We start from the raw sequence: 21695 nt of genomic DNA on the forward strand, positions 1-21695 counted from the left end.
AAAGCTTCTCACCAATATCCATAGGAGAAGATACCGGTTTGCACCCAGTCATCTGAAATCTATCGAGAATCTCCCGAGTGTACTTTTGCGGAGAGAAGAAAATGCCCTTCGAGGTCTGCCAAATCTCAAAGCCAAGAAAATAATGCAAAGAGGCCAAGATCCGTCATCTCAAACTATGTCGCCAAAGCATCCATAACAGAACAGATCAGCACAGCCTGTAAAGATGAGGTCATCAACATAGTCCACAATGATAACAATCAACCCCCTCTCAAGGAGAATATAAAGGTTCAAGATGGATATAAAGGTTCGAATCTGCATGAGAACGGCACAGGCCGAGCTTCTAAAAGAACTCATCAATCCGCTGGTACCAAGCCCGCGGAACCTACTTCAAACCATATAAAGCCTTCTTCAGCCCCGGTACACATGATCCTGTTTGCCCGGAACAACAAATTCTGGCGGGCTGATCAATATAAACCTCCTGTGTAAGCTCTCCATTCACGAAAGCCGACTTGACGTCCATCTGGAAAACGAGCCATCTATGATGTCCTATAAGAGCAAGAATGGTAGTCATCCGGGCCGTCGGAGCGAAGGTCTCATTGAAGTCGACACCAGGGCACTAAGCATAACCCTTTGCAACCAACCTCGCCTTGTGCTTGTCCAAGCTGCCATCAACTTGGAACTTCGATTTGAAGATCCAAGTTGATGCACACCAATCACCTTACGCTGCAATGGCCGACGCACCAAAATCCAAGTGCCATTCCGTTCGATAGCATCCAGCTCTGCCGGCTCATGTGAAAGAGCCTCGTCTACAGAAGTGGGATCAGAAGGACCATTAATGATAGTAGACATAAGAGCATAATTAACAAACATGTTGCCCTCATGAATTTGTTTCCCTGTAACTCTGGAAGAACGCCAAAGAGAACCAGGCGGAGGAGCAGAAGAAAGCTCACGTAACCCAGAATCATGAACTATCTGATAATACCAACCAGGTACAGATCTGCTCGAACTCGCCGGAGGAGAAGCAGGGTCATCATCATCTGACTGAGTATCCTCAGCTGGAGGTGTAACAGAAGCAACGGGAGCACCAGGAGGAGAAGAAGAAGGCGGAGACGGAGGTGAAGGAAGAAGAAGCTCACCACCCCCCTCTGAAGATGTAGGAGTCTCGTCGAACACCACATCACGGCTCACAACAACTTTACCGGCTTGAGGATCATAAAGACGATATGCCTTGGACACAGGACTATATCCGAGAAAAGTCATGCACTGAGACTTCGAGTCCAACTTGGAGCGATGCTCCTTAGGCACATGAACATACGCCGTACACCCAAATATCCAGAAATGAACAATGAAGGGCTTCTCACCATGGAAAGCCTCATATGGAGTTTTATCGAGAAGAGCAACAGTAGGAGACCTAATCTGAATGTAGACAGCGGTGAAAGCCGCCTCAGCCCAGAAACGTCGAGGTAATGAAGAATGCTCAATCATAGCACGGGCCATCTCCATAATGGTCCTATTCTTCCTCTCGGCAACTCCATTCTATGATGGAGTATATGATGTAGTAAGCTGTCTCCTAATGCCATGTGTCTTGCAATATTGCTTAAACTCCTGGGATGTTAACTCACCCCCTCCATCGGTCCTGAGAGCCTTGACCGAGTGACTGGTCTCTTTTTCCACCTCAGCTCTCCAATCACAGAAGTGCTGAAAAGTCTCATCCTTGGTCTTCAAAAAGAAAACCCAAGTATATCTGGTAAAATCATCCACCATCACGAGCATGTACAACGCCTTACTCAAAGACGCGATACTCATAGGACCACATAAGTCTGCATGAATGAGAGCAAGTGATGTCGAAGATCTGTGTATTGCCTCCCTCGGAAAGGCGGCTCGGTGTTGCTTCCCCTGTAAACAAGAGGAACAAGCAGAAGACGGAGCCTTGATGGTCGGTAAACCCTCAACCAACCCATTCTTCAAAGCTCGCTACAGAAGCTGATAGCTCAAATGGCCAAACCGAGCATGCCAAAGAGCTAAAGAAGCACCAGAAGAAAGCAGAGCAATCAACTTGTAGAGACTACTATCTTGGACTCCCTCAACCAATGCTACCAGTCGCCTTATCATGAATGGTAATCTCATAACGAGAAAAGATCACCTCCGCACCCTGAGCTGTAAGAGCACTCACTGACAAAAGGGAGCTTCTTGAGCGCATTGCCGGGCATGAGGCTTTGAGGGCTGCAAGGCCGGCACGTGTGGCTGTGGATCCTGCAGCATTTGACACCACTTGAGGGGTCTGTTTCAGAGTCAGGGGGTGCATCTACCACATCTACACCACGGCCACAAGTTCCTTTGCGATGCCCACACCCGCGCGGCGACAGAGTACACTTGAGGGAAGTTGGGATCCTAAGAAAAAGGAAGAGGTTGATACAACTGTGGCTCGTTTCTTCTTCCATGACCATATTGCTTTCCATACTGCTCGGTAAGCCTTGACTCTTCCCTCTTAACATGATTTTTCTAAGTTTCATTCTTGAAAGTTCACTTGTTTCTTTTTGTAATAAGATCTGAGTACTTCAAGGCTATGGTGAAGAGGATTGGGGAGTATGGTCCAAACTACACCCCCCCATCATCAAAGTCTATGCGCACCACATTGCTCGACAAGGAGAAGCGCCTTGTCGAGCAAGGAGAAGCGCCTTGTCGAGCAAGCTGCAGAGAACACAAAGCCGCTATGGGCAAAGAATGGAGTGTCACTCATTGCAGATGGATGGAGTGACACACGAAAGCGGTCCATCCATGGTCTCGTTGCATATTCTCGTGTGGCGAGATGTACTTTATTGCTTCACATGATGCCTCGGGGACAAGGAAGAGTGCAGACGTGCTTGCAGCAGAGTGGGCAAGTGGCATTGAGCTCATGGGCCCGGAATGTGTGGTGGGTTTTGTTGCAGATGGCAAGGCTGCAAATAGGACAGCTGGAGCTATTATTGAGGGCATGTATCCACACATAACTGTGTCATATTGTATGGCACATTGTTTGAACAATCTTTTAAAGGATATTGGAAAGAAGTCATGGATTGAGCCAATCATTCAGGAGGCCAATCAAATGGTCACATTTGTCTTGAACCACCAGTTCCTCCGCCACGAGTTCTCCAAGAAATCAAGGCTCTCACTTCTCAAATACTCAGACTCCCGATTTGCCTTCAACTTCTTGATGCTGGCCCGCTTGAGGGAGTGCAGTGGTGCATTGAAGCAGCTCTTCATCAGCGACGAGTTCACCACTTCTGCATTGGCTTCAACAGCCATAGGCATATTATGCAGGGAGCATGCAGAGAACACTTCCTTTTGGGAGGATGTGAAACGCATTGATGCTATGGTGAGGCCTATTGTCCACTTGTTGAGGCTTGTAGATGCTATGCAGCCATGCATCGGGAAGGTGTATGAGACAATGGATAGACTGATAGAGAAGTTGCAAGAGTTAGAGCCCGATGAGGACACATACAAGGAGATTCGTTCCTTATGTGTGACGAGGTGGAACTCCTATGCCTCTCCTATGCATGCAGCTGCATATATGGTGGACCCTGAGTTTCAGGGTAATGGACAGGAGGGTGACAGAGAGGTCTGGTTCCTCTTCTTTGATGCAATATGGTTGTAAGAACTCCAAAGCTGCTCCAAACAAGAGGAGCTTACAGCTTGGCTGAGAATGCGGATAGCCAAGTGTTGCAACTCAGGCCCATCTGAACCATAGTCTTCCCACCACAAAGCAACCCCAACCTTCATGTTGCCATATATATAGGCAGTGATGTGTGTGAACACACTTAGGACCGCCGGGGCACTTTTTCCCTCTTTAGGAGGTTTTTTCCCCCGGCTTGTATATACGCCCATCATTCTAGGGCTAACTTATCTTTTGTACATTGACACAATCTAATACACTTTGTGTTGTGTGCATTCTTGCTTCTTCTTCTCCAAGCTTTGTGTGCTTTCCTGCAACCCTAATTCCAACAATTGGTATCAGAGCAGGCGTCGGCTCCCAGGGCTACGCTGCCAGCACCCTTCGACTCACGTTCTCCGATTGAGGTGAGCTTTCACGAGCGCTTGCAGGTCCCTATACTCTGCAAATAAGCCCTCAGGGCATTGCGTTCTCAGAAATGGCATCTGAGGTCGTTTCGGGCTTCGTTTTTGCATTTCAAGTTCTGCACAGGTGTTTTCGTCATTTTGTGCAGAAATTTCGACAGTGCAGTTTTCTGCAAAACAGGCATACGTACTCTATTGTGGACCGTGCTACATAGCACGAGTTGTTTTCTGTTCAATCTTTGCTTCATTACAGGTAGCTTTTGCATCAGTCTCAGTCAGTGGCCATGGCTGATAACAGCAATGATGTATTTCGCATGTTGTCTGCTGAAGACAAACTGGATGGAGACAGCAACTACCCACTTTGGGCATATATGATGCAGCATGTTTTGGTTGCAAAAGGAGTGTGGAACATTGTGCAGGGTATGGATGTACGTCCAGGTTCTTTGAATGTAGGATCTATTGAGGATGTTGCAGGTTCTAGCAGCTCTACTGTTGCTGCTGTTTTACCCACTGCTGAACAAGCTCGTTGGGATGGTAAAGATGCGCAGGCTCATGCCTTGATTACACTTTCTGTCAAACGTAACATCACCCCACACATATTCGTTCAGCTAAAACAGCAAAACAAGCTTGGGATCTTCTAGCTAGTTTGTATGCAGGTCGTAACGAGGCAAAAATCTCTTACCTGCGTAAAGAGCTAGAATTGAAGATTATGCAGGAAGATGATGACATGAATGTTTTTCTTGCTAAGATTAAAGATCTCAAAGAACAGTTGATTTCTGCAGGTGAGATTATTCCTGATCATTCTCTTGTGCAGACTGTTCTTGATGCTTTACCTGAGACATATCAGACTTTTGCTTCCACGTGGAGACTTCTTACTGAGAACAGACCTGATGCTGTCAAGTATGATACTTTAGTCAACAAGCTCTTGCAAGAAGCGCGGTCCACGCAAAACAGGGCCAGGCAGCGTCGTGCAGTTGATCAAGCATTTATTGCTGCCCAGCAGCAGCAGAGAAGAAGTGGTAAGGCAGTCCCTTCCACTGTTTCTTCTCCTATTAGTAGGTCTGCAACTTCTTCTCCTTCCACAGGTAGCAACAATAAGTCTGAGAAGGCTCTTGATAAAGGCAAGAAAAAGACCAGGTGCAACTATTGTAAGGCAAATGATCATGTCATTAAGAATTGCCCTAAGCTAAAGGCTAAAGAGACAAAGAAGAAAGAGTCAAATGCAGCCACAATAGCGGATGCTTCTACAAATGCAGATTCTGCAAATGTTGTGCAAATGTTGTGCAGGATACAGAATGGGCGTTTAGCATGTATTGCCAATATGACCCATCTGTACATGATGCATCTTTAGCAGTTTCTGTTGACTCTAATGTATGGTATTTTGACAGTGATGCTACAAAGCACATTACCTCACATCGTGATATGTTCACTTGTCTTGAGGCTGTCTCTAATGGGAATACTGTCACATGTGCCAATAATGCTTCTTACCCAGTGAAGGGCGTTGGTAAAATTATGCTTACTGCTGCAAATGGCAGCGCTTTCACACTTTCAGATGCTTTGTATGTGCCAGGGATAAAGAAGAATCTATTGTCTGTCTCTGCGCTTGCTAGACTTGGATTTGTAGTCAAATTTGTGGATGACAGATGTACTGTTCATGATTTGACTTCTGGTGATACGATTATTGCATCTGGCACCTTGTTTCGTGGGCTGTATAGGCTCAATTCTTATGACAAGTGTGTGGAAGATTCAGCAAATGCAGTTTCTAATGAAAAGGCAGTTTCAGATGCAAAACTATGGCATGCTCGTTTTGGTCATCTAAACTTTGCTAGTTTGCTGCGTTTGCAGAAATTTGATATGGTTGCTTCATTGCCCCCTCTTGAGACACCATTGAAACATGTTTGTGAAGGCTGTATTTTGGGCAAAATGCAACGTTCTGCGTTTCCAAAGGATGGTTCTGTGCGGGCCACTCGCAAATTGCAACTTGTACATAGTGATGTATGTGGGCCTATGCAAACTCCGTCATTTGGTAAACACTTGTACTTCGTGACTTTCATTGATGATTACTCAAGGCATGCATGGGTATATCCACTGAAGGCAAAGTCCGAAGTGTTTTTGTGCTTCAAACAGTTTTTTCTTATGGTTGAAAATGTATCCAATTGTACTATGGGCACCCTCCGTTCTGATCGAGGGGGGGAGTACTTGTCTAAAGAGTTTGATGCATTTCTGGCTAGTCGTGGGATAAAACACCAATGTACAGTGCTGTATACCCCTCCGCAAAATGGTGTTGCTGAGAGGAAAAACAGGTCACTTATGGAGATGGCACGATGTATGGTCAAGAGCCAAGCTTTGCCACATGCGTTTTGGCTTGAGGCTGTCATGTGTGCTGCATATGTACTCAATAGGTGTCCCACTAAGGCCTTGCAGTCTATTACTCCATACGAAGCTTGGCATGGCAGGAAGCCTCCTATTAGTCACTTGCGTGTCTTTGGTTGCTTGGCCTATGCTTTAGTGCCTGTGCAACAACGCAGAAAATTGGATGATAAGGCTGTCAAATGCATTTTTGTGGGTTACAGTGCTGAGAGCAAGGGTTACAGATTGTATCATCCGCAGCCAAAGCGTATCTTGATTAGTCGAGATGTTGTTTTTGTGGAAGATGCTGTGCAGCCTTTGTTATCATGTACCAAAGAGACAGGTGTAAGCTCACGGGATGTATTTGATACATTGTTGCCTCTGTTTACAGGTGGGAATTCAAATGTAAGTCCTAATGAGGCAAATATTCAACCTATGCAGATTTCAAACGACATCATAGATCAGTCTATTTCTGATGCAAATTTACAGGATGTAATTTCTGAGGATAGGGCTAAAAATGAGCAAGCTAGAGGTATGCCTAAATGGCTGGTGCAAACCTTGCGTGATAGTAAAATTGATGCACCTATATCTAGTCGTACTCATTCAAGTTTTCAGCATGCCTCTTATGCATCAGATTGTTATGCTTTGGCTGTGTCTAGTATGTGTGAAGAGGAAGAACCTCTTTCATTTGATGAGGCACAAAAATCAGAAAATTGGTTGGCTGCAATGCAAAGTGAATATGATGCTATAATGAAGAATGGTACATGGTCTTTGTGTGTGATTTGCCTATTGGTAAAAAGGCCATTGGATGTAAGTGGGTTTTTAAGTTGAAACGAAAGCCAGATGGCAGTGTTGATCGCTATAAGGCTAGACTTGTTGCAAAGGATTATGCTCAAGAAAAGGGCATTGATTTTGATGAGACCTTTGCTCCTACTTGTCGTATGACTACCATTCGTAGTATTTGTGCATTGGCAGCTCATAATGATTGGAATGTACATCAGTTGGACATAAAGACTGCGTTCTTGAATGGAGATTTGCATGAGGAGGTGTATGTATCGCAGCCTCGTGGTTTTGTTCAAGGAGGGCAGGAAAACAAAGTGTGCAGATTAAAAAAGGCTTTATATGGTTTAAAGCAAGCTCCATGAGCTTGGTATGAAAAGATACATGCATATTTGACTACACATGGTTTTCAGAATAGTCCAACAGAAAGCACTTTATATATTAAATGTGTGGATGATGTACATCTAATCATTGCTCTTTATGTCGATGACATGTTGCTCACAGGACCAAATGAAAGTCATATTGCTGATTTTAAGGCTAATTTGAATGCCTCTTTTGAGATATCAGATTTAGGACATTTGCATCATTATTTGGGGATACAATTTAAGCAGTGTGATGGAGGTATTGCTTTGTGTCAGACAAAGTATATTGAGACATTGTTGCAGAGATTTGGCCTTGAAGACTACAAGCCTATTGCTACTCCAATGGAGACAGGTTTGAAGTTGAGTCTTCATGATGCTGGAGATCACTTTGATGTCACACTCTATCAGACAGCTGTTGGTTGCCTCATTTATGTATGCATTACGAGGCCGGACATTCAGTTTGCAGTCTCATAGGTGAGCAGGTTTATGCATAGCCCAAGGTCTCAGCATTGGAAGGCAGTTAAACGCATCTTTCGCTACTTGAGTGGCACCATACATCTTGGGTTGTTTTATCCCAAGGGGGGATCGTTGCCGCCAGATTTACATGCTTTTTCGGACTCAAATTGGGCTGGTTGCTATGACACAAGAGTATCCACAAGTGGTTTTTGTTTCATGCTCGGTAGCTCATCCATATCTTGATTGAGCAAGAAGCAACCTACTGTGGCCACTTCTAGTTGTGAAGCTGAGTACAGGGCAGCTTTCACAGCTACGGTTGAGTGTGTGTGGCTCAGACGGCTTATGGCTGACTTGGGTGTTGGACAGGAGTCTGCCACCTCTATCTTCACTGACAGTCAGAGCGCATTGGCAGTTGCGAGAAACCCAGTTTTTCATGCTCGCACAAAGCACATTGAGGTGCATTATCACTATGTCAGGGAGAGACTCTCAGCAGGAGAGATCAGCTTGGTCTATGTGCCAACACAGGACAACCTCGCCGATCTTTTCACAAAGTCGCTTCCTCGTGAGAAGTTCGAAGCTTTCCGCAAAGCTTTGCGCTTGCTCCCCTTTGTGGATTGATCTACTTCGGGCATGGCACTCCCCTATACATGAGTGCCAGCTCTCGTTCACACCATCACTCCCAGGGGGGATTTGTTGCCATATATATAGGCAGTGATGTATGTGAACACACTTAGGACCGTCGGGGTACTTTTTTCCTCTTTAGGAGGTTCCCCCCCCCCCCCCCCCCCCCCCCCCCCCCCGGCTTGTATATACGCCCATCATTCTAGGGCTAACTTATCTTTTGTACATTGACACAATCTAATACACTTTATGTTATGTGCATTCTTGCTTCTTCTTCTCCAAGCTTTGTGTGCTTTCCTGCAACCCTAATTCCAACACTTCAACCTATCCTCCTGTTGTGCATCCGCACAACCAAAAGCACCACGAAAGGACTTGTATGCAACAAGCTGATCTCTGGTTTTGCGCCTAATGCCTCCATCTGGCACTAGACGATCCAAGATACGCCTCCAACCATCACTTGGTGTAGAAAAGGCCAATGATCTTGTCTTTGTAAGCGCAAACTTGCGAATGCTTTGCAAGGGTGCGACTGCAAAGGCAGATCCCTTTACTCAATGGGAGATGGAGCAGGAGGAGGAAAATGTGAGGATTATGTTGTTAATCCCTCATATTGTGTACTAATTATTACTTAAGTACTTAACTTAGAGAACAAGAGACTTCAGGAGAACACTTAAGAGAAGATTGAATTGAATTGATTAAACTGAGTACAATAGGTCTCTTATATAGGAGATGAAGAGACACATTTGAAGAGGCATGTCCTTTGACGAAAGGACATGACAATAGACGAAAGGATACAACTTTAGGCTAAGGGATGTGTCTATTCGATGTAGAGGCACAACCATTCATCAAGGGATACAACCATTCGTCGAAGGGATGTGGCTATTCGATGAAGAGGTACATCCTTTGGCGAAGAGTCGCAACCAATCAAGGGTAGGGGTTCCCTTGGCTGGTTACTCTTTGCATCTGCAACAGGAATCAACAATGAAGAGAGGATCCGATACATACATACGTCACAATCGTGACATTCATTCCCTCCCATTTAACATAACACCCATGTGTCAAATGATAGACATCCGTTTGTCAAAGAACTCTTGAAGAAGATTAGGGTATTGCTCCATATCTTCATCTGTTTGACAAGTGGAATCAGACTCATCCAAATCCATCCACTTCACAAGAAATTCTGTAGTCAACTTTCTTCTTGTTTCCTTTTGTCGCACGTCAAGAATTACTTCTGGAACAAGGATGATATGGTCATCTGAAGATAAGTTTGCAATAGGCGAATCTCCTTGAACATACTGTTTGAGCCAAGAAATGTGAAAAGTCGGATGAACCTTCCCCCATGAAGGTGGAAGTTCCAACTTGTAACTGACAACTGAATTTTTCTTAAGAATCTTGAAAGGCCCATAGAAGCGAGGTTGCAACTTTGGAAAAACTAACTTCACTGTTTTGTAACGGTGAGATGCCACATACAACAAGACCAAATCTCCTTGAAAATCTGCATGTCGACGATGCTTGTTGGCCTGTTTTTGATATTTTTGTTGCACATGGATCAATTTATCTCGAACTTGCACAAGCACATCTTGCATCTCCTGAACCAATTGATCTGCCAACGCCACTTTGTGTTGTAAAACAAAGTTTGTAAGCACAAGAGGAGTATGCCCATATGCTGCTTGAAATGGAGTTAATCCAATTGCTGAATGATGGAAATTATTATAAGCAAATTCCAGGTGTGGCAAATAATCTTCCCATGATGCCAAACGGGATTGAATGTAATGTCGAATCATTTCTTCCAAAATCTGATTGACTCTTTCAATCTGTCCATCTGTTTGAGGATGATAGGCTAAACTGAACAAAAAATTCGTGCCAAGAGATTTGAACAAAGACGTCCAAAAATGTCCAGTGAACTTTGGATCCCTGTCAGAGATGATGGTCTTCGGCAAAAACCATGCAATTTGAAGACATGTTGCACGAACAAAGACGCCACATCTGGGGCTGAAGCACCACATCTGGGGCTGAAGCAGCTTTCTTGCAAGGAATGAAATGCGCCATTTTGGAAAATCGATCAACCACCACAAAAATGTGAGCATTGCCTTTGGATGAAAGAGTCAAAGTGGTAATAAAATCCATACTGATACTTTCCCATCTCTCATTGGGAACTGGCAACGGTTGAAGTAACCCTTGAGAAAGTTATCGAGAGGCTTTCATTATTTGACACGAATGACGAGAAAGTTATCGAGAGGCTTTCATTATTTGACACGAATGACAAGCTTTGACAAATTTGATAACATCTTGCTGCATCTGAGGCCACAAGTATGTAGCAGACAAAAGCCGATATGTCTTGTTGATACCAGGATGAGCAGCATAAGGAACTTCATGATGCTCTTGAATGAGAATCTTCCGCAATGAAGTATTGTGAGGCACACAAATGCAATTAGAAAAGATCGACAACTCATCTATGATGGTGTAGGCTGCAAACATGTTCATTTCTACAGGACTGGGATTAGAAGATTTGAGAGCACGGAACGCATCTCCAAAATCTCTATCAATCAAATACTCATTTTTGAAACAAGCAGGGATTTTTATTTGCACATCTGTGATGGCAAAATTAGTGGCTCAAGGCATGCGACTCAAAGCATCTGCAACCACATTTTGAAGACCAGGAACATAAACTGAATCTGCTCCAAGAAGATAATGTCTCCAAGTCCGATAAGCATGCACAATTGCCAAAAACTCATCATCATACACAGGATACCTGCTTTGAATGGCTGAAAACTTCCTGCTGTCAAAAGCAATGACACGTTCATTCTGCATCAAAACTCCACCAGAAGCACGATCTGAGGCATCTGTCATTACATCAAAGGGCTGGCTGGGATCTGCAATGGCCAAGACCGGGGTTGTCGTCAAGGCATGCTTGAGATCATTGAAGGATTGCTCAGCTTCAGAAGACCACTGAAGTTTGTCCAGCTTTGTCAATTCTGTCAAAGGGACAGCAATCTCTGAAAACCTATGCACCTTGCTGTGATAAAAGTTAGCAAGTCCCAAGAAAGATCGAACATCTGAAATGGTGAGAGGCAAAGGCCAATCCACAATCGCCTGAATCTTCTTAGGATCTACTAATGATGTGACCAAGTCTCAAGATATTCCACATGGTTCTTGAAAAATTCGCTCTTCTTCTTGTTGATGTCAAAGGGACAGCAATCTCTGAAAACCTATGCACCTTGCTGTGATAAAAGTTAGCAAGTCCCAAGAAAGATCGAACATCTGAAATGGTGAGAGGCAAAGGCCAATCCACAATCGCCTGAATCTTCTTAGGATCTACTAATGATGTGACCAAGATATTCCACATGGTTCTTGAAAAATTCGCTCTTCTTCTTGTTGATATACAGCACATTGGTGCGTAGTACTTCAAAGACAATCTGTAAATGCTCTTTGTGATCGACCATAGATCGGCTAAAAACTAGAATATCATCGAGATAAACAATCACAAACTTGTCCAAGTACGGCCCAAAAATTTCATTCATCAAGGCCATGAAAGTGGTCGGGGCATTGGTTAACCCAAAAGGTATGACCAAGAATTCATAATGGCCATATTTTGTCCGAAAGGCTGTCTTGTATTCATCACCATTACGGATACGAATTTGATGATAGCCGGACTTCAAATCAATCTTGGAAAACACCTTTGAGCAGTTGGTCGAACAACTCATCGATGCGAGGCAAAGGGAATTTGTTCTTGATTGTCAGCTTGTTGAGAGCACGGTAATCAATGCATGATCCATCCTTCTTTTTGACAAGCAAAACCGAGGCTCTGAAGGGACTTTTGCTAGGGTGGATGTGACCTTTGTCCAACAACTCCTGTAATTGCCTTTGTATCTCCTGAGATTCAGAGTAAGAGACACGGTATGGAGCTCGGGTTGGAGGAGGTTGACCTGGGATAAGATCAATCGGGTGATCCACAAGACGACGAGGAGGCAATGTCGTCGGAAGATCATTCGGAAACAGATCTTGAAAAGGCCTGAAGAAGGGTTGCTCCAAGTAAGCACTTGTTGATGACGAGGCTTGAGATTGCTCACTAGTTTTTGCTTCAATCTCCCGTAGCATGACCAAGGATGTTGTACAGTCACGTTTGCGGACGAGGCGCTTGACTTGCAAGGCAAAAACAACAGTGATGGGTTTGGCACTGAAAAGGCCACGAAGTTCCAGCTCTCGACCATCATGGTATAACTGGATTGAATGAGAACGAAAGCTGATCACTGGATCATATCGATACAGCCAAGATTGTCCCAGTATCATGTCATAATGTGACAACGGCATCACTGAAAAATGAAGGTGATCTTGGTAATCTTGAATCTGGAACTGAAGCTTTTGCACCTTTTTGTTACAATTAAGGAAGGAACCATCAGCAAGCTCTACTTGAAAAGCATCCACAAAATGTCGGGTCTGTAGGCGAAGCTTGTAGACCAAAGAAGTGCCCACAAAATTAGTGGAACAACCACTGTCCACCAGCACATTGATGGGATGGTCACCAATGAAACCCAGAAGACTAAGGACCTGCTTGGAAAGATTCACCGAAACAGGGTTCATACTTTGGCCATTAAGCATCAGGGTACTGACAACTTCAGAAACGCGAATAGAGCAAGTTATTTGTTTGTTTTTGTCTTTCACCGGAGACGGGTCATGATCAGCATGGTGGCAACTGTCCACCTGAGAATTGCGCCGAGTGTTGGAGGGTTTAGGGCGCTGAGGACATTCATACCACCGGTGATCACCAAAACAAATTGTACAGAGACCTGGACGACTAGGTTGGGATGAAGTGGCAGTCGATAAAGAGCTTTGCTGTCCTGAAGAGGTTTCTCGCGTGAAATTGCGCCGATCATTGCTGCGACGGTCCTGTCGGGACCGATCTCGGTTTCTGCTGCCAGAGGATTCAGTCTAAGAGGGTCTTGCGTTTGACACGAGAGCTTGCCCGGAGAAGCGCGACCGGAAGGACTGTTGTCCAGAATATGGTCGCTGAGAGTTTAGTTGTCCAAGATTGGGACACTGGGGTTGGCTAGTCCCATTGGGTCGATTCCGCTGGTAAGAACGAGCGCCGGAGGAAAAGTTCCTAGGAGGACGCTTGTAATCACTAATGCGCTCGACATACGAGATTGCTTCATCCAGGGTGGCAGGATTGTACTTATGAACTTCGTCTTGGAACGTGGGTTCAAGCCCGTCAATGAAGCTGTGAAGCTTGTCAGAGGGGCTGAGTGTTTATCTCGTGAGCCAGTTTTTGAAACTCTGAGATGTACGTGGCCATGGAGCCAATTTGACTCAGGCGACGAAGAGAAGACCTCGCATGAAAGTTCGCATTTGCAGGCTCAAAAGCCTTGCGAAGAGCACGCCGGAATTTATCCCATGTCGGAGTAGACTTGCCCTCTGAAATCCTGCGTCGCCACCAAAGGAAGGCGGTATCTTTCAAGAGGTGTTTGATTGACGTATTTTGTTAATACAACTCAAAAGCTTACCATTTTATGTAAATTTGTACTCATTTTGATGTACTTCCAAAGTAGAACAAGTGTAGAGTAGAAAAACTTTTAAAAAAAAGTATTTTTTGAGTGTTGTTCCCTCCCCCATCCCTGTTCCCCACTTATGGCCATCCCCCGTCCCGTCCTCGTTCCCGTCCCCCGTTCCTTGTGACTATGAAAATATCACACCCTGTTGCCTTCATTAGTAAGGCCATGAGGACGGTGACTTTTTCCCATGATTACCCTGACCGCACCCTCACATTTTGGAGGAGCCAGTGAAGGTCATTTGGGGTATGAGGAAAACTGGGAGCAAAGCTAATTCAGGAGCACCAGGTATTGCTCCCTCCGCGGTGTTTCACCTTGCCAAGCGTTAGTACAGGCATGCCTGTTGGTGCACGGTCCCGAAAGACCAGTGAGGACAGGTGTTCACCCAGTGAAGGTGGGAGATTACCTGTGACTTGGTCTACTCCGAGACAATTGATTCTTCACCGACAATATCTTATTGTTTACCAATTGTATTCACTCCTTGTTATGGAGAAATCTGGCCTAGGGCCTGTGAACACTTGTACATATAAATACTTGTACATATAAATACTCAAGAAATACAACAGTATTTAGGGGGAGGGGGGGGGGGGGAGGGGGGCTTTCCAGCCCCAGTGATGGTATCAAGTGTTCTTTGTTATTTTCAGTTTTAACGTTACAAGTGTTGTCTATTGCTTGAATTAGTTAAGTGATTTAAAATATGTGTATTTTATCTTCCGATTTGTCACGCCTCCTAGAGCGAGCGGTTACACCATTCATGGTGAATGGGACTATTTGATGACTCTCTCTTCTCGGTCTGGTGAGTTGCGGAGAGAACATTTCTTGGAGATTTAGAGTCATCACTAGATTTTCTTCCACTTGCGGTGGCGGTACCCCATAGTAGAAGTGCATTCCTCCACAATGGTTTATGTCTCGCATCTCTCATCTCCCCCCCTGAGATTTTGTATAGGTTTTGTTTTTTGGCATAAATTTTGCCTTCGAGTGCGGTTGGTCACACCTTTATCTTTTGGAGCTTTAGCACGTGTTTGTATGAGATTTTGTGGTAATACAATCAGCCTGTTTTACTCCCCAAAAAAATTTGAAGAGGAAAGCAAATCTAGATGCTTCTTGTTGAGCTCTAAATTGATGTAATTCCAAGCTCATTTAAGTGATTTTACAATGACATTAGACTCTTGTTTATGCAAATTATTGAGTGTGATAAGAGCGTCATTATCCTTTTTTAATCATGGCATTAATTATTTGTTATGAGCCACCCTAGCTTCCCAAATTTCAAGTCCATCAGGTTTGGCCAATTGATGACCCTAGTTAAGGAAGGCAGCCTCCAACACCATCACCAAAATTTCTCACCACTTGCAAGTGATAAGCTCACACTCTCATTGCAAGATCATCAGCTTGGATTGCCTGCTCATGAGCATCACTAGCCTTGATCTTTCAATCATTGCTGATAATCTTAAACATGTCATTTCGTTTGGTAGCAAGAACCTTCCCTAATTCATTAGTTACTTAAACTTGAATCAAGAATCGTTGCCAAATAATTTGGGCATGTAACAAGGTAGTACAAGGTCCGCTGTACTTGACCTAGGTAGAGGTTTTCATATCAGTATTCCTAAAGTTTTGGGAGACAACCAAGCTAGGGGGACTTGATGAAGCATGGGAAATCACGAGCATGAAAGCCATCTCAGCAGAATATGTGTGCCAACATTCATTCAACAAATTCTTCCTTTGCAATAACAGCTTCTAGTCATTGAAGTACTTCTATTTGCAATTTATACGCATGATGACCAGGCTTACCCTACTAATACAAAATAGTAGCACAAGGAACATGAAGCGTACCTATGCTAAAATAGTTGTAGAAAACCCCTTCAAAGGATGCTGCATTATCATCACTTGAACTTTTACTGTCATCATCCTGAACCATCAATGGAAACATTTTAGAACTAAGTGAATAGTGAGCAAGCCCTATGCATCACATAAGAAAACAAGATAAGAAGGAAATTTTGAGAAGATCAGAGAAGAGAATCAATAATAAGAAAACAGAGGCATGACCTATTGACTGCAGGCAATAGAATCACAAGTCACAACAGCATGTCTACAAAGAACTTTACCCCAATATCCTGTCCCAGATGAAGGAGAATGTCCGCGTAGCACCCTAGGACAGATGGTGCACATGACAGCTGAAATCTGCACCTCCTAGCTACTCCAAGACTAAGAGAAGGTTGGCTTAGGTGAAAGAAACCTCCAATTGCAAGAACAAAGCATGAGGAAACAAGTGGGCTACTTATAGATGCTGAAATTTACCTACAATTGATTTGTCTCTTTTTCCCCTATTTTTCACCTTTAAAAAGAATCTATTTGATCCGGTGGTGCACAGTAGAGCTTTGCTAGGCAAGCTCAATGTCTGTAACCTCCAGCCAGGGGGAGAGCTGTAAAAGGATTTTCTTTTACACCCCATCTTGGACTGAACACCCTCCCATGGCAGCCCTGGGCCACCAGTACCCATTGGATCTTCACAGCCGCTCTACTCGACAAGCCAAGAGTATCACCCGGCTTGGTCGATACTCTTGGCTTTCCCTTCAAACAAGGAGTGTCCCCCTACCCGGTGGGAGAGACTCACCAGGCTTGGTCGATACTCTTGGCTTTCCCTTCAAACAAGGAGCGCCCCCTACCCAGCAGGAGAGACTCACCAGGATTAGGAAAGGTGACCACCTTAGCCTCAGCATCAACTTCGTCATCCTTCCAGATTATGAGACTCATTCTTCCAACTTGTATCACGTGCACCCCACACTAAGATGCCACGTGAACATGTGTTACATGCTCATGATTCGGAAGTTCAATATTAGTAAAAGATACATGCAACAATGCAACTCTTTACAAGAGGACCCAAGTAGTTTGTAATCTCCTCATCTTCTCTACAAAAGCTAGCCACCATAGGCACACAACTACAACAGTTACCAGCATGCAAGATATGAAGGATGAGACAATATCATTCATTAGCCTAAATATAGACTACAGTTCTATCAAGTTTTTCCAACTTCACGATATGATTAGAAACATTATGTACAGTCAATTTTAGCCTCTCTGGCAAAGGTAGACATAATCACAGTTCTTTATCACACATTTTGTGCCCTCCTAGGCTTAGCAGGGAAGAAAGTATATTTTCTCTGCCTCCCCCTCTCTCTAACCACATTCAGGCTATTTTTTTGTACGATCAGAAGCTTTGTCTATGGACAACAAGTTCACAGTTTTTATAAGGCAAGAAAGATGAAAATCACTAAAGAAGCAGCCTTATAGGGAACAGTAGGCCATGCACAATTCCAACGATAAAGCATAAAGCATGCTGCACAAAGACACATATCTGCAGGCCTTTAATAAAAAAATTCACATGTTTCAGATAAATTTTAGAATGAATGTGTCAATACTATAAATCTATCTGCAACACTACCTCCACAGAAAGGGGTATTTGATGTTGTGGATGAAGAGCATGTGGGAAAACAACTTCCGATGTTGAGCTTGTCCTCACCATTACCTGCCAACTACATGTCCACAAGACACAACGAAACCAGGAAGTAGAAAAATGATATCCTCTCAAATCTGTGTATACAGGTCACCATAGCCAGAATTGGAAATACTCATATCACCTGTCCAGTTCACAAGTTTCGCTTCCTCCCGCTTTGAGGAGGTATCTCCTCACAATTGAGCGCCATGCAAACAGGAAGGAACCTCCCTGCAACACACCATATGAGATGCCACCTTACATTCAGAGAGCTTCAGAATGATAAATCTTAAAACCTCAGTGGTCAAAGAAGTGAACCTACCCACCCAAAGCTCCGAGCTAAATCATTTCCAGTGCCTAGGGGGATAATTCCAACCGCTGGAATAGGTGTACGCCGCTCTACATGCAGCTCTGTCATGCTTCCAAGAACCCAACCCACTGTACCATCTCCTCCTGCAACCTGAACAACATACAGAATATCATGTATACTGCTGTGAACTTGTGAAAGTCCCAAGACTATCACACAGAAGTCCAAGACTTCACACAGCAACTTACAATGACACGTAAATTGTTCCGTGTTTCCTTGGCACACTGATCTCCACTTTCAGCAAGCCTCTCCAGACAGCCCAACCCAAAGCGGAAAAAATTCTTGGGAGGAGTGATTGAAAGGTCATAAACCTGCCGCCAGAATGAAATCAACAAGGCATGCAATTCATGATCAAAATAGTGATGGGACCATGCACTTTAATTGATGATGGAGGTATGTGTACATATCAAAATCAGAAAACTTCACCATTAGATGCATAGAAGCCTTCTATGGGTGTGAACAAATGCAGAGGAAAAATGGCATTTTATTCCAAAAAAGAAAAACAGAGATTTGTAAGGAGGGACGGAAAGGGGAGAGAGAGAGAGAGAGAGAGAGACACGAAAAAAAAGGCTGACCTGCTCCTTGCTGAGTAAATCGTTGAGCACAGAGCGAAGGACTGGACCCTGGCGGCCTCCACTTTTGGAGTTGATCATGACGATGAGCGGGTGGATTGGAGCTTTCCCGGCTTCCAGAGGTGCAGCCGTTCCAGGGTAATCCATCTGCTGCGATTCCACAGCGGCAGCCATCGCCACTCGAAGGTACTCCGGCATGACAAACTGCAGCCTGAACAGCTCATCCTTGATGCTCAACGTCTGGGCAGGATTAGGGTTAGGAATAGGGCTAGTGATGGAAAAAGCTGCAGGCTTATCAATGCCTTTCCCGGGCGCTGAGCTTATGCTGTTAGATTTGTCAGCCTCCTCTGCGACAGTGGTTCCATTTCCAGGCGGAGAAGGGTTGCTGCTGGAGTCCAGCTGTGATTCCATAGTCAAACGAGCCAAGAGACGAGAGAGAGAGAGAGGGGGCGCGGGCAAATTAAACTTCAGACAGAGACCTTCACAGTTTATAATTTTATGCCGTCTCACATGGCACCGTTGGCACCCGGCCCCTGTGTAATTGCCGGCAAGTTGCTAGCCGTCCACGTACCACAATTTCGACGGACATTCATTTTCTGAGTCCTTTTAATATATTGACCCTCGGGCGGCTTCCTATGGAGTGTCAAGTCTCAAGTCTCCTTGAGTCTATGCCACGTGTACACGTGCTAGTTCTCAACTATTTAGCCTTGCATTTCGTTCTTTGCTCCTAGAGTCTCGACTCTCCAACTCCTTTTGTGCAATCTTAATTTTCTGGTGGAGATTATTTTGCCTCATGTCCATCTGCACACCATTTCAAAGTCTTACTTGGCCATTGGAGTAGCTCTTACACTTAGTTCTCACTTGGTGACTCCAAATGTGATTGAGCCAAGATCGATAGTGGGCACTTTATAATCCCTCCACACAACATGGTCATCACATCCTTGTAACCCTCAGTAGAGGAAGCAATGTGTTGTTGCTCCACTACTTAGAAATAATTTTGAGAGATGAAGGTTTTGCACCATTTGGGTGCACCACTTTTACTTAACCGTGAAAATGGCACCTACGTCCATTCATACATATACCTCCCCCATTGTAGGTGTTTAAAACATATTTGCCTAGTTATTTCCCTTGTCCCAATAGACTTTGCGTTATAATTATCATCTCTATATTATATAAGGAGTTTCACGAAGCAAAGCTACCATGTGGCAAGAATTTGGAGGTTCGGGAGGCAAGGTAGGCTCTTATTACTCTAAGAATTTTATAAATATCAAGCTGAGAACTATATACATGCAAAGCATGAGTCAGCCCACTAGTGTTGCATAAAGCTTCCCTGATTTGAAATCACCACTTTGAATGGGTAGGAACTTGCATGGGGGACGTGTAGTCATGATGGGCCCATTAGTTCTAGCACAACTAAGAGAGATAGAATGTAGCGCGCATAAGGCCGACAATCTATGTGTGTATATATGTTTTTGAGAGAGATAGAATGTAGCACACATGAGGCCGACAGTCTGTGTGTGTGTATATATATAGATAGTAAAGGGTAGTAGTAGCATGGCTAATATGCTTGCAACTTTAATTAGATGCGATTGGGAGTAATAGCTGGGTATAATACCTTCTAATGCAAGCTGTGAGATCATCTCTCTGTCGAGATAGACTATGTGTGTGAGTGAGAATGTAGGGCACATCTCCTCTACATGAGGCCGAGAGACCGTGTGTGTATATATATAGATAGTGAAGGGTGGTGGTGTCAAGGGATATGACAGCCTCATGGTAGCATGGCGACTGAGATGCAACTATAACATTGGTGTGAGTTGGATTTGTAATTGCAATTTCTCTTAAAAGTTGAAGCATAGACCAATATGCCAGCACTCTGAAGATACAAAGAAAGAGAGAGATGGGGGGGGGAGAAAGAAAGAGAAAAAAGAAGAGCCAAAATTAAGTAGAAATATGAATTTCACAAAACATATTGATAAAATGCAAATTGTTACACGCATGTGTACATACTTACATACACCCCACATGCATACATGCACACACACACACACACACATTCAAACATGCATGCATGCATACACCCCACATGCATATATATGTGTATGTTATTGTACATACATATATACCCACCTACATATGTACATATATACGTACATATAAAATATAAATTGTTACATATATAAAATATACGTACATATATATGTGTATGTATGTATGTATGTACATACATATATACCCACCTACATATGTACATATGTACATATATACGTACATATAAAATATAAATTGTTACATACATGTGTACGTATATATATGTACATATAAAATACAAATTGTTATATACACGTGGGGTGTACTCACGTACACCCCACATGCATACACACACACACACACACACACACACATTCAAACATGCATGCATGCACACACGCCACATACACATATATACCGACCTACGTATGTACATATATACATACTCATACATATTATAAAAGTTGTATAGTATAATGTTTTTTAAATAGAGAGCAAGTCTTAGATTAAGCCGTCAAGATGAGACTATTTTCACCCCCATTATTCACAAAAATTGTGGAATTTCATAGGAGCACACATAGAAGAGGAACACACAAATCTACATATACTTACATGCATGTACCTACATACATACATACATAAATATATATATATATATATATATATATATGTATATATATATATATATGTATATATATATATATATATATATAGCTATAGACCTATGTACATTTGTGTGGATGACTCACCTTTGGAGGAGTTTGAAGAAAGTATATTATAAAGTATAAGTTATAAGGTTATGTGGGGTTGTGATTTGAACCACATGTATATTTTATAATTATATGTGCAATAACTGTATATATACAATGGGTTTACCAGAATCTATCAAAGGCGGAATATGGTGACACACACACACACACATGTAGATACATGTATCACATAGATCACACATGGATGCACATGGACAATCACATGCTAATTTGTAAAAAAAGGAGAAAATGTTATCATGTAGCAATTTGTGGCATGACTCCATTCCTTAATTATTAGCCCATGGGTAACAACATGCTAACATGT

General features: G+C 43.5%; 1 protein-coding gene across 3 annotated transcripts in view; it reads right to left on the reverse strand.

Annotated features, from left to right (window-relative positions):
* Nucleotides 1–19065, reverse strand: part of LOC147605788 (diacylglycerol kinase 7-like) — a 35566-nt gene extending 16501 nt beyond the window's left edge. For 2 of the 3 annotated variants that reach the window (XM_086793182.1, XM_086793183.1), the window contains exons 1-6: nucleotides 18597–19065; nucleotides 18210–18332; nucleotides 17977–18114; nucleotides 17800–17885; nucleotides 17604–17694; nucleotides 15995–16070 (exon numbers count right to left, since the gene is read on the reverse strand). In XM_086793182.1, the coding sequence (XP_086649308.1) occupies nucleotides 15995–16070; nucleotides 17604–17694; nucleotides 17800–17885; nucleotides 17977–18114; nucleotides 18210–18332; nucleotides 18597–19004 (922 nt within the window). In that variant the 5' untranslated portion in view covers nucleotides 19005–19065. The remainder of the gene's footprint in view (nucleotides 1–15994; nucleotides 16071–17603; nucleotides 17695–17799; nucleotides 17886–17976; nucleotides 18115–18209; nucleotides 18333–18596) is intronic. The other variant, XM_086793181.1, reaches the window with a different exon arrangement.
* Between the last annotated feature and the right edge of the window lie 2630 nt (nucleotides 19066–21695).

Source organism: Cibotium barometz, chromosome 59 (genome assembly GCF_041138505.1).
Source record: "Cibotium barometz isolate CiBa-2024 chromosome 59, ASM4113850v1, whole genome shotgun sequence".
NCBI lineage: Eukaryota > Viridiplantae > Streptophyta > Polypodiopsida > Cyatheales > Cibotiaceae > Cibotium > Cibotium barometz.